Source organism: Cetorhinus maximus, chromosome 32, assembly GCF_964194155.1.
Source record: "Cetorhinus maximus chromosome 32, sCetMax3.hap1.1, whole genome shotgun sequence".
Taxonomy (NCBI): Eukaryota; Metazoa; Chordata; class Chondrichthyes; order Lamniformes; family Cetorhinidae; genus Cetorhinus; species Cetorhinus maximus.
The window spans coordinates 6,107,692-6,121,391 of record NC_135910.1 but is presented as its reverse complement, the minus strand read 5'-3'; the positions used below and the strand labels follow the sequence as shown (position 1 = coordinate 6,121,391).

The 13,700-nt window shown below is 46.0% G+C and overlaps 1 protein-coding gene across 1 annotated transcript; it reads right to left on the bottom strand.

Annotated features, from left to right (window-relative positions):
• Window positions 1-3,910: 3,910 nt before the first annotated feature.
• LOC144671299 (olfactomedin-4-like) lies at window positions 3,911-13,468 on the bottom strand. Its single transcript, XM_078533109.1, has 5 exons — window positions 13,313-13,468; window positions 9,621-9,773; window positions 7,746-7,955; window positions 5,787-5,923; window positions 3,911-5,422 (listed from the first exon to the last, which is right to left on the bottom strand). The coding sequence occupies exons 1-5, from the start codon at window positions 13,388-13,390 to the stop codon at window positions 4,573-4,575; spliced, it is 1,428 nt and encodes a 475-aa protein (XP_078389235.1). The 5' UTR covers window positions 13,391-13,468; the 3' UTR covers window positions 3,911-4,572.
• Between the last annotated feature and the right edge of the window lie 232 nt (window positions 13,469-13,700).

Genomic DNA, 13,700 nt, shown 5'->3' with positions numbered 1-13,700 from the left:
TTGTTAAATTAAAACTGAGATTGGTAAATTTTTGTTAACCAAAGGTATTAAAGGATATGGGGCAAAGGCAGGTATATAGGCAGGGATTTCCCATGCCCACCAGTGATGGGCATGTTCATTGGCATGAGCAGACAATATGGTGCGATCGGTTTAATGATGGTATGAAACCAGTTTGCGATTGTCTGCTCAGCCCGCTAATGTTGGGCTGCGTTTCCCGCCATCGGACCTTGGGAACCTCATTGTCGTACATCAACATATCACTAAAAGGCCAGCCCGCCGGACTCATTCCCCCACCCCCGCTGGATTGTCTGCCCCATCAGTGGGAAGACCCACTGACATATTTCACAACAGCACATAAGGGACCTGCACCTGGTGAGCTGCCCTTCACTCGGGACTTCGAGGTTTGTTTGCCTACCTTGCTTCGGGCAGCACTCACGGTCATCACCGCCAGGCTTCACAAGTAGCACATCACTTTTAGGGGAGCTCACGGGCAGGTCTCCACCCACCAGGCCAGCCATATGTGGGTGGCTTTTCAATGGCTGCAGGTCTAGGGTTTTGCTTGGGGAAGGGGGAGAAGTGGCCTCTGGCAAGGGGAGAAGCTGCAGGGTGAGGACTGTACAGGAGAAGGAGGATATCCCAGGGTGTGTGTGGGGGGCACATGTTGATCTGTACAAGTGGCTACAAGAGGGTGAGGGCTGAGGAGGCAGACTCTAGAGGAGATGAGACCAGATGGAGATGTGAGGGTGTGTGAGAGAGAGTGAGTGGTGATGTCCCTTGAGCTGACAGTGAGTGAGATGCCAGTGAATGTGTGATGGGTTTGTGAGTGTATGAGTTTAGAGTGATGAGATGGTTGCCTTACCCTGGGGGCATGGATGAGATCATTCTTCCTCTATCTGCATTGGATGGCCAACCTCTTCCGTGCCGCATTGGCACTGGCCACCACTGCCATCACCTACCAAGTGGGAGTGGTGATGTAGCTGTCCCTCCTGCGGCCAGAGCGGGGGTAGAGGACATCACAGCGGGGCCCTCACATCATCCAAAAGGCACTTGAGGGCTGCAGTCTTTTTACCTGTCGGGGTCATGTCTTCCTTGCTGCAGTCCTGGGCTGGAAGCCCTGAGCGCGGCTGTACTTTAAATGTGGTGCCTGGTGTGATGAAGCAGTGAGGTGACGGTGTGGTGGGTGAATCAGAGCCCACCCGCCATGCTATTAAAGCATGCGGAATTCTTTCCTTTATTGGTTATAGCATTTAAGAGCAGAGAGATTTTGTTAGAACTGTATAAAATACTAGTTAGGGCACAGCTGTACTACATACAATTCTGGTCACCACGTTACAGGAAGGATGTGATCGCACTAAAGAGGAGCTGAATGGCTTATTTCACGCTATAAATTTCTATGAATCTGTGATTCTATGATCCTTACAAACTTATCTGAGCTTTTTGAAGATGTCACTAGATTAGTGGATAATATCATCTCGACTGTTCCCCTCTCCTTCAAACCCACTGCTGTCACCGTCTCCTCAAAAGACCATCATTACACCTTTCTGTACCAGCAAACTCCTGCACCATCTCTAGCCTCCTTTTCCTCTCCAAAGCCCTTGTGCTGTCGCCTCCCAAGTCCATGCCACCTTTTCTAGAACTCCACGTTTGAATCCCTCCAATCAGGTTTCTGCCTCTGCCACAATATCAAAATTACTATTATCAAAGTCACAAATGATATCCTACGTGACTGTGATTGTGAAAAACTTTCCCTCTGTGACCTACTTGACCTGTCTGCAGACTTCGACACGGTCGACCACACCATTCTCCTTCAACACCTCTCACCGTCGTCCAGCCTGATGGGACTGCACTCAACTGGTTCCATTAGTTATTTATTTAATCGTAGCCAGAGAACCACTTGCAACGGCTTCTTATTCCATTCTCTCACCACCAGCTATAGTATTCCCCCCAAAGATCTATCTTAGCTCCCTCTTATTTCTCGACTATCTGCTGCACCTTGGTCACATGATCCAAAAACACAGCGTACAGTTTTCACATGTACGCTTACAGCACCCAGCCCTGGCTCAACCACCACCTCCATCAGCTCCACTGTCCGTAAGTTATCCAAATGCTCATTCAGCTTCCAGCACTGGATATGCAAAAATGTCTGCCAACGAAGTATTGGGAAGACCCAGGATTGGGTGGAGTCTTGTGCCCTCCCCCATGGTGAGTTTGGTGGGGGCGGGGGGATCATTTAATCAGGTGGGGGGATGATGGGTGGGGACCCCACCATCTTCCTGCCGCCACAGTGATTAAGTCCGTAGCGGGAAAGCACGTGGGTGGTCTTCCCAGCCCACTGACAATTGAGGCTCTTAAGTGGGTAAAAAGTGGCTACTTAAAGGGCCCCATATTGCTGTTGCTGGTATTAACCCAGTGGCGAGCAGGGGGCTCGCCCTGTGGTGTGCACGACCAACAAGCGCTGGCACATTTGTTTGCTGTTCCCAGGGTTCATAAGGCAGTCAGTACATGATTGAGGGAGCTGGCATTGGGAAATGGGTGATCTGAAAGCCACCCGCCCCTTGTCCTTGATGCCAGCTCCCCTGTACCTCCTCCCCTGTAACTCCCATCCCGCCAACACCCCTCCCCCCATCATTCACCCGTCGCCTGGATCCTGGGGGCCTGGGGTGAGTATCATTCCGGCAGGAGCTACTGCCTCTCCAGTGATGCTGCCATTCAGAAGAGTTGCTGGCCTCTGATTGGCCAATGACACTCAGTAGGCAGGAGTCTCCGCCCTCAGGGTCCTGATCCCGGGGAAAGGACTGTCAACTGCCTGATTGACATGTGTTAGCGACACACCATCTTGGAAAGATAAAAAGCAGGACTGGAGCCGGGGACCGAGACTCCTGTCACTGGGACAAGATTCCATCCATTGTCTTCAGTTGCTGTCACAAACTCCTTCCCTCGCTACACATTCCCCTGGCAACTGTCTGAGGCTGGACCAGACTGTTCACAATCCTGGTGCTGTATTTGACCCCAAATTGAGTTTCCGACTACATACCCGCGCCCACACTCAGACTGCCTATTTTCTTCTCTAAACCACCACATGACTCCACTCCACCTCTGTTCGTCGGTTGCTAAAACTCTATTAATGTTGGACATCTGGACTTGACTATTCCAATGGGCTCCTGGCCAGTATCAATCTTCCACCTGCTATAGACTTGAGCTCATTCAAAACTCTGCTTGTGTCTTAACACACAAGTCCCATTCTCCCATTACCCTCGGGCTCCTGCTTAAGCGACACCTCAATTTTTAAATTTTCATTCTTGTTTTCAAATCCCTCTGTGGCCTTGCCCCCTCCCTACCCTCTGTAATCTCCTCCACCCCCACTGCTGCCTAGGCCCTAAGTTCTGCAAGTCCCTTCCCAAATGTCTTCACCTCTTCACCTCTCTCTCTGCTCCTTTAAGACACTCCTTCAAACACTTCTCTGTGACCAAGTATTGCTCACCAGTCCTTTAACATCGCCTTATGTGTCTTGGTTTTAAATTTATTTTAGAACACTCTTGTGAAGGGCTATGGGATGTTTCTACTTTAAAGGTGCTATCTAAATACAAGCTGAAGTTGTTGCTGTTCTTTGCCCCTTCTCATGTTTACTGCCAGTTGGGAAATGTACCCACAGCAGGCGCTATATGGTAAGCAGAGGAGAGACAATTGACTGGGTCAGAGAGTTCAGGATATTCCTGGTTACTGCCTATGGGTGAGATCAAGTGTCACATTGATGGAAACCCAGGAACAAGAGCCTGTGCCTAATTCTCAGTGAGGCCATGGTATGATCACAATGGGAAGTGGGAAATAGAAGAGTTAAAGTTGGTAAGAAAGGGATAAAAAGTGAAGATATTTAGAATAACGGAGCACAATTAGTAACACAACCCAGCTCTTTGTAGATGTTGATGTTTATTATTAAATTTGCAAAGATTCCAGTATAAATCACCAAACAAAATCTTGTCACCATATATCTGATAACGAACTTCAATAATAATTCATGATAGAGACGGAAAGTGAATTGATGCAACAGTCAGGAATGAGTCTTCTATTAAAAGCACTTTCTCCCTGTGTGAGGATTTTACACTTATCCATTCAGCTGGATAATTGTCCAGATATTAAATAAACTGTCACTCCCAGAATTATTCTCACAGGCAGAATGTTACCCATCATTCTGGAAGAAAACCTCTTCACAGTCACTATCATTTCTCCAATACTTGGAAGTGTTGGTTACATTCGAGCTCAGTTGAATTACACCTCAAAAAAGACATGTCTATCTCTTGTATTTCTATAACCATTCTAACAGCCATGGTGCAGATTAAAACTTCACCCATTCTGGGTAGGGATAATGCTCCAAAGACGTACATTGCAGCATCAGCTTCACAGCTCACCTGCTAAAACACTGTGGTTAAGCTACAGTGGTAAGAAAAGTATCAAACAGCAACTAAACCTAACCTGAGATTCAAGTGCAGAAATTCCCCTATGGAGCCAGATTCGCCCAGTGATTTCCAGACCCTGTTAGTCAGTTTGCTCCCTGTTAAAATTGACCTGTCAATATTACTGTTCGCTTGTTGGCTGTTCATCACGTGTAAATATCACATTGTAAGCTAACTGGTAGCCATCGTTGTACACATAGAGTTTGTGGTCGGATGGGTTGTAATTGACACTTTGCAGTTTCTCCATGACTTTGCCCATCTTTATAGAAATCCTACCCTCCTTCCCAGTTCTGGTATCAAACGTATAGAAAATTTCCTCAGACCGTAGGTCTATGGGCCTTATTGCGTACATCACCCCGCAAATCATAAAGGCATTGGTTGCACCAGGTTTAAACAGCCTAGTCACCCATGTCCTTTCCACAGTGAAGGAGGTGACGTTAATTTTACCAATAGCAGCATACCCAACATTTGCTTCAGGACTGTAAATGACCCACAGGCCATTTTCATCTACAGCAAAGTCCATGTCTTGGTACGCGACACCTGTATAAGAAAACCTGTTGTTGTAAGCTGCACCTGTAATAGTCTGCCTCTGTACACTGTTCGTGTCCAGGTTAAACCTGCACATGTCCCTAGAATTGAAGCAGTTGTAATACAAGGAATTATTGTACAAAACCATTCCACTTCCCTGTCCCCAGTATGTATTATAACTAGAAGACGGAACTGTTTTGGTTGTCGGGTTTTTGTAGAGCAGTAAATCATCCTGTGAATAATAGAGTCTGAAGGAGTAAAATGTCCGTGCGTCTGTCTCGAGTGGAGTCACCCAGTACACATCCTTTTCACTGGAGCTTGGTGCTGGATCTTTGCCCCATCCACCATATTTATAATTAAATCCTCTCCAGTTCAGTTGTACTACAAAGGGCTCGGATACATTCAGAAGGCCATCATGATCGCAGCTCCCTGTATGAAAAATAGTAAGCTCCAGTTCAACTTTGGGTATTCACATTATTCAAATTCTAATTCTCAATTTCCAATCAATGTGCTTTTGTAATTATTATGGCATTACAGTGATTGCAGTATAACTCAGGTGCACAATAATGTCTATAAAATATTTTAAAATATTGCAGTTGCAACCATTTTGGTTCGCGAAATATTTCTCATACTTTTTAAGCTCTTTATAAATTCTTACAACATTTTTACTTCACCTTTATAGTGATGTCATGAGAATGTGTGTCCATCAGTAGATGAACAATTCAAAGCGAATGACATCCCTCCCTCTTTATCTGGTAGACTTGTGTTACCCAGCCAGCATTAACCTTGATTAATAACTCACCATAGTCAGGAGTTTGTGCAGCCCGATTCTCCTCACAGTCTTGTAGCTGTTTCCTCAGCGTCACAATTGCCCTGCGGAGTGCCAGCAGGTTGTGCTTATCAAGCGACTCCAGCTGGTTGACAGCTTGAGACATGTTCGTAATCTGAAATACACAGGGCATTTAAAGAGAGAGTAGCCTTTGGATTCACAGAGATAGGAGGGGGCCATTCAGCCTCTCGGGCATGTTCTGCCATTCAATTAGATCAGAGCTGATCTGTCTCCTAACTGCCTTCCACCCACCTTGGTTCCATAATCCTTAATACCCTTAACTAACAAAAATCAATCAGTCTCCATTCTGAAATTTTCAATTGACCCTTGGCCTCGGCAGTTTTCTGGGGGAGAGATTTCCAGATTTCCACTACCCTCTGTGTGAAGTGCTTCCTGACATTATCCCTGAACAGGCGACATCTAATTTAAGGTTACACCCCCTTGTTCTGGACTCCCCCCACCATACGTTATAGTTTTGTTCCAACTACCTTATCAATTCCTTTAATTATCTTAAGCACGTCAGTTAGATAACCCCTTCATTTTGATTGAAAACATTGTCCCCAAGTGGGAGCTGGGATGAGGAGAGGGAGGGAGAGGGATTTGGGAACTCCAGAGAGCAGGACCCAGGCGATTGAAAGCATGACACTGCGGAGGGAGATACTTGGAATTACAGGAAGAGGGAGTTCGGAGTGCGTTGTACGGCTGGAGCATGTTAGAGAAATAGGGAAGGACGAGGTAGGGTCACGGAGACAAAATGAAAAGCCAGTACAGGTCAGTCAGGACAGGGTGAATGGGATTTTGGGCAGGATAGGTTGCAAGCTGCCAAGTTTTCAATGAATCAGAATAAGTGGAGGGAGGAGGATGAACAAGGGGAGGATTGGGGTAGAGGCGACAAAGGCACAAATGAGAGTTTAGGAAGAGGTAGGGGTGGAGAAAGGGCAATGTTTGAAATAGTCAGACTTTGTAAAGTTGAAGGTTGTAGGGATGGAAATCTGTCTCGGGCAAACAGAATGCTGAGGCGGCCAATAGCCTGGCACAGCCTGAGAGAATAATGCAATCATACAGAACAGGAGGCCATTCAGCCAATCATATCTGTGCCAGCTCTTTGAAGGAGCTTTCCAATTAATCCGACTATACTGCTCTTCCCCCATAACCCTGCAACTCTCACCATTTCAAGTATGTATCCAACTTCCTTTTGAAAGTTATTATTGAATCAGTGTGCACCCTCCTTTCATACAGTACACTCAAGATTATAACAAATCTCTGCAGACACTCCTCACCAACCCCACCGGTTTTTTTGCCGTGCCTGTGGAGGGTGATCCTTTTAGTGGTGAGGAATCTGGTGTGTGGCGGGGTTTGAAAACAATGGCTTCAGTCTTCTCAATATTTAACTGAGGGAAATTAAGGCTCATCCAAGACTGGGAATAAGACCTGGGAATGTGACAGTGGGGAGGACAGAGGGGTCTGGAGAGATGGTGGAGAAGTTGATCCAGGTGTTGTCATCAGTGGACGGTATTACCTGTTAGTTGACCCATTGGTTATGGGCGATATTGATCATGTAGAATATGCAGAAGAGGAGGGAAGTGACTGCAGGGTTTGATCCTTGGGGAATTCTCAAGGAAAATGAATGGGAATTGGAAATGAGCTGTTAGAGCTGCCCTGTTAACAGCTGGAGAGAGAAGAGATGAACCAGTGATTGTCTGTTTTGTTTTATATCACTATTGTGAAAGCACCTTTGGGATGTTTCACTTCTTAAAAGGTGCTTTATCAAAGCAAGTTGCTGTTGTTGTGAACAACTACTCCCCTCCACCAGGACAGGAACACTCTACACTCTGTTCCTCTAGTGATTCACCAGCGTCTAAAAGATGTAAAATACTCAACCAACACAGGACAGAAAAACACAGTGCAATAAATGGAATTATTTATCTCTTCCTGACCTCACTGTAAAGCTGATCAATGATGATGTTGCTGCCATTGAGTGAGATCTTCAGTTGACTGGTGAGTGACATCAACTCTTGGATCTCCAGCTTCAGCAGTTCGAAGTCGAGTTGGGTGTAGGAGCCTCCGGTCTCCATCCACTCCACACGTCGTGTCAGATTCAGCAGCTTGGACGTGTGCACAGAGAGGGTCCTCGTATATTCCTGCACCTGAGTGGAGCATCACAGTGAACACAGACATTACAGCCACCTCCACAGTCACTGAACCATCTACACCTCACTACACTGCACATTTACCAGCTCTGGTTTGATGTGATGAGTACAAGTTAACACTTTATAGTGAATCATCCACAAGGTTTCTCACAGCAAAACAATCTTAAATGAATATAAATATTGTTTTCCTCGCCCACTGCAGGTAAGAACTAAATGTAGAAAAATCTTTTGGCAATTTTAGTGGACAAACATTTAAAGCCTTAAAGTGGATGGAAAAATGTTCTGTGAAAATGTTAAATGGAAATTTTCCAGTGTTAATAATTAAAACCGATTTTAATTTGCTTATTCCTTACATTGTAATGAAAACACTTGTGAGCTTGACAAATATTAATCCTCTCTGAGATGGTGTGTCGATGCATATCCTGGAGGGCCGTACATTGGGAAGTCGAGGGTTAATAGTCAAATTTCCTTGTAATATGGAGTAACTGATTTTACAAGATATAGAGGAGGCCAGTGAGGTGTTGCGAGAGGAAAGCTAGCTTGTCTTTTTCATTTAGTGTCTGTTAAATACAAGGAATTCTTTTGCAGAGAAATAAGGGACTGGAATGATGTTAATTATGAGCAATTAAGGTATAACTTTAGTGTCTGGGCTAATAAAAACAGGTAAAAGGATACATTAACTACAAATGTAGAAAGATAATGGTTAATAAAATCAATTCTTCAAAATTTGCAATGAATGCATGTCAGGGAGTTTGTCTGAGTTAAGCAACTACAACAGTTTCCATGAATAGATTGTTTTTAAGGAATTCAGGAATAGATACGTCACATGGTTTTATCTGTGACATGTACCTTTTGATGTAGGCAGAATAGACCATATGAAGGAGTCTACTCTTCATCAGCTTTTCAGAGAGCAACAATAGAAACTGAAAGCCAATCACTGTATCTAGTTGTGACAATTACCTCTATTGATTATCAATAAAATCTGTTCTACATTTGTGACTATTCAAGCATTTCATTTGAGCCATAGAAAGGAGGAGGTTGGCTTAAGAGTTGAATGTTAACATGTATCATGGTCTCCAATAATAAATGCCCCATCCATATCACAGACAAATATTCCCCATTGACAAATACTCAATCTATCTCACCCATCAATATCTCCCATTGATAAATACCCCATCCGTAACACGAACCCTATCCCCCATTGACCAGCAGCCCATTCATATCATTGACAAAGTCCCCTATCCATCTCACTGACCAGTATCTCACATTGATAAATAACCCATCCATATCATCATGAAGCTCCCCCATTTATAATCACCCCATACATTTCATCCATGAGTATCATTCCACGAATATCACAGGACTGGTACTGCCCTACAACTAATTGTCTCACCATTGCTTTGACTCTGATTCTCGGACACTGAACATAATAACTAATCAACTAAACATAATAACGCCTCTACCAATCAGAGTCCACTTGCCAACCAATCAGCACTCTTTTCTCATACAGTATAAATTGTGGTTTTCCCCTGATGTTGGTATTCTTGTGAGTGTCCTGATGAGTGCAAGACAAAAAACTTTGACATGTCTCTTTTTTCAACAGTAACTAATTTGTTAGTGCAGAGTCTAAAAGAGGATGGAGTTTACTAGTAATAAACGTACCTTGCTTATTTCACGTTGAACATTGATACTGAGCTCCTGGTACGTTGTTTCCAAATATTCCACTTTTTCAACAGAAAATTCGCTATCAGGCAAAATCACGGAACAAACACAGACTCCATCACTGTTAATTGTCCCATTGACGTTGTTACAATGCTGTAGGTGTAGGAATCAAAATTAGTACAAATTTAACATTCGTGTGAGCTGGTAGACTCTTTCACCCCTCACCCAAACTGGTAACACTCCTTCACCCCTCCCCCAAACTGGTGACACACCTTCACCCCTCCCCCCAAACTGGTAACACTGCTTCACCCCTCCCCCAAACTGGTAACACTCCTTCACCCCTCCCCCAAACTGGTAACACTCCTTCACCCCTCCCCCAAACTGGTAACATTGCTCCATTTCTCCTAAACCCCAACCCCCCACCCCCACGCTGGTAACAGAGCTTCTCCATAGAAACATTGAATGGTTACAGTGCCAAAGGTGGGCATTCAGCCCGTCATGTCTGTGCTGGCATCCCTCCCGCAATCTGGCAACATTGTTTCATCCTTCTCTCGTAAAAAAATGGGCCACGACCTCTGAGCTCCAGAGTGTAGTATCGGTGGGGTACTCCAAATATGCGCTGGAGAATCCCCTTCAGAAATTCCAAGGTAAGGTTTGCACGGCATTTTCCTGGAATAGCAAACTTCTCCTGGGCAATTGCCCTATGCTGGGAATCATCTAAAAAATGAAGTTTAACTTGCAAACTTCGGATGGTTCTGACTGGGTTACATCAATAGTTACCCAACTTCTACGGGAGTAGTTAGGGTAACTAGTTACCCACGGGGCTCCCTCCACACCCCCGAATACTCCCACCAACAGCATTCCCCCACAACCCCAGACCCCCCAGCAGTCTCCGCTCACGCCAACCCCCTCCCCCGCCATGGAACAGCCCCACCCTGATGCCCCAGCAGTCTCACTCCACCCCCCTGACTACACCCCCACAGGACTCCCCCCATCCCCACAGAGGCACTTCAGTCCCCCCAAACCAGCCAGGCCCGACTTTCAACCCTCACCACCCTTGAGACCCGAACCCCCTCCAAGGCCCGACATGACCCACCTCCTGACGCCCAACCCCCCTGACACTCCCCCCTCCTCCCTCCACCCCCAGATCTGACACCAGCCCACCAAGGCACGGCCCCTCCGCCCCACGCAAGGCCAGACGCGTCCATGAGGCCCTCCACCCCCCCACCGAGGCCTAACAGCCCCCTCGAGGCCTGACCCCACCAACACCACCGCCCCCAAGGCCCAACCTGGCCCCACCCCCCCACCAAGGCCTGACCCAGCCTCCCCCAGAGGCCTACACTCCCACGCTCCCCCTAACTGAGGACCGACTCCACTCTCCAAGGCCTGGCCGTCCCAAATCTCCTTGAGGTGTAACCCCCCCACAAACCATCCCGAGACCGACTCCCCCTAGCCCCCCCAAGGCCAACACCAAGGCTGGACTCCCCCACATCCCACCCCGCCCCCCAACCCCGAGAGCTGACTCACCCAACCCCTTGAGGCCAACTCCCACACAATCCCCGAGGCCAACCTCCCCCAGCCCCAACCCTCTCCACACCCCCCCGCCCCCACTTCCCCCAGAGCCCCCAACCCCACAAATGCTACCCACTTACCTTATACACTTACTTTCTCCCTGCCCTGTCAAGGACCTTTAAACTTCACTGGACCTTTAAATTTACCTGCTTTATGCAGCTGGTGTTGCACTAGGCCTCGAGAGCGTGCTGCACTGCCTGGATCGGGCCCAGCCTGCGTCAGAAGGTCAGGCGAGACAGGATTTCAGGTGAGAAGCTTGGAGCGGAGTGACAATCCGGCACTGACTGCCACTCCAAGGAAGTTAAGCGCTGCTCCTATTGTTCACCTCAGCCAATTATATACATTGCCCAGTTAAATGCCCCGGCCACCTTACCTTTCAGGTTTATGATGTGCAGGCAATCTGTTACTGCCAGTTTTCTGCCCCCACCTAATAGGAAAATGAGCCTCTCCATGTGTTCAGAGCCTCTGCATTATCAGGAATTTCATAGAATTATAAAATCGTTTGGCACAGAGAAGAGTATTCACGATATCATTCCCTTTTCAATTAGGCTCACTCATCCGCACTTCCCTCTTAACCCTTTGATTTCCCCTGTGCAGGTATTTACCCAATTCCTTTTTTTGGAAGTTACTATTGAATCTTCTCCCACTGCTCTTTCAGATCAGAATAACCGCTGCGTGAAGTAAAATTCTCCTAATTTCCCCTGTTTCTTTTGTGACTTACCTTAAATCAGAGTCCTTTGTTCACTGACCCCTTTGACAATAGTGATGGTTTCTCCTTGTTTACCCTTCTTAATTTTGAACACTTCACTCTTAGGTGTGGTTTTACTGTGACTTTTTACATATCTGCTTGTTCTGCAATGCTGGTTGATCATAGCCAGTCACTAACACTTCATAAACACCCCGTTGTCACTGTGGGAAATGTTGACGTTAGTGACCGTTTCATGAGGCTCTGTTGCCAATGTGGATTGTCATTGAATGTGAGCGTTTGTCACAGAGTCAGAGCTCCAGATATTACAGGTGTACATGTGCGATCTACATGTACCTGTGATCTACGTGCACATTGAACAGGAGGAAATGGCTCACCCAGTGCCCCCTGCACCCACCCAATGGTGCAGTTATAGATTCTGTACTTAAAACCTGGAATGAGTCCAGAGTAGAGAGAAGCTTCTATAATATCTGCACCCTGAATTATTCCAGACAGTGGGAGCAATCTGATGCGATGGGTTTGGCAGGAGAGGCATATTAACCCAAGTCCAACTTTTCCTACAGCGCAACATACCACCAACATGGTATATAATAAACAGCTCTTTATTTTTCATAAATACAACTGGTGTGAGGCAGGCAACTTAAAATTTGGCTCACACCACCATTTTATCAAGGATACAGAAGTGAGGGGTGTGGGAAATGGAGCATCCTCTCATTGCCACCACTTATTGTCACCGTTGAGCACTCCCGCAGGGCATGGTCAGATATAGGGTAAGGATCCCCCGTACTATGCCCCACTTAAAGAAGCCGACAGTGAGCATCAAAAGAGTGCCCCAGTCCCTCAGACACGAAATCTTTCTGATTCACACAAACAGCAAGAGAGGAGTTCAGTTTAATTGTGGTGTGAGGTGTTATGTTGACTGGAACATTAACAATTAAGAAATGGAAAAGGCTTCCATTTGTACAACAATCTTCAGAAATTCCCAAAGCAGTTCTGGGTCAATGAAGTACTTTTTGAAGGAAATGCAATATCCAATTTTCAGCCAGTGAACATGCAACGAGATAAACGTTTTTAATAATGTTGGTTAAGGAACAAATGTTGGCTAGGACACCAGGGACAAACTCACCTGCTCTTCTTTGGAATAGTGTCATTGGATTTGTTACATTCAACTGGAAGAAGGGAGAAAGCCTTGACTGAACATGTCAAATGAAAGAAGACACCTCCAACAGTGCAGCACTCCTTCAATACTGCACTGGAGTTTCAGCCCGTAATTACGCACTCAAACCCTACAGGGTGGGATTTGAACCCACAACCTTCTAACTCTTTGAGCCTCAGCTGATTTGGACACACAAGGACCCAAAATAGAAACACCAGAAAGTGATGTCAGTTCATATAAAATGAGAAGTAAACTTACAGAAGGCAGGACCATAGCTGCGATCAACATCAGGAGCAACATCTTCATTCTGCTTCTGAGCTCTCCTCCAAGTTGCATGGGGAGGAGAAAAGGCTTAAATAACCAGCTCACCAGAAACTCCTCCCCAAATTTGATTACACGTTCCTCCGAGATTACATCAGAAAATAGAATCTTTCTGGTAACATCTGTCTGAACCTTCAAATTTTAGGGTAAGGTAGCTTGTCAAATTGCGTAATTTACGGGAATAATTGAGTGTAAGTTGTTTCTGAGCCACATTTTTTTTACCTGTAAGTGCCAACTTAAAATTTTAACAATACAATGTGAATGATTCACCTATTACTTTTGGCACAGGTTTCTTTCCTGGTCTCTCCTCTTATTTCCTGAAGGT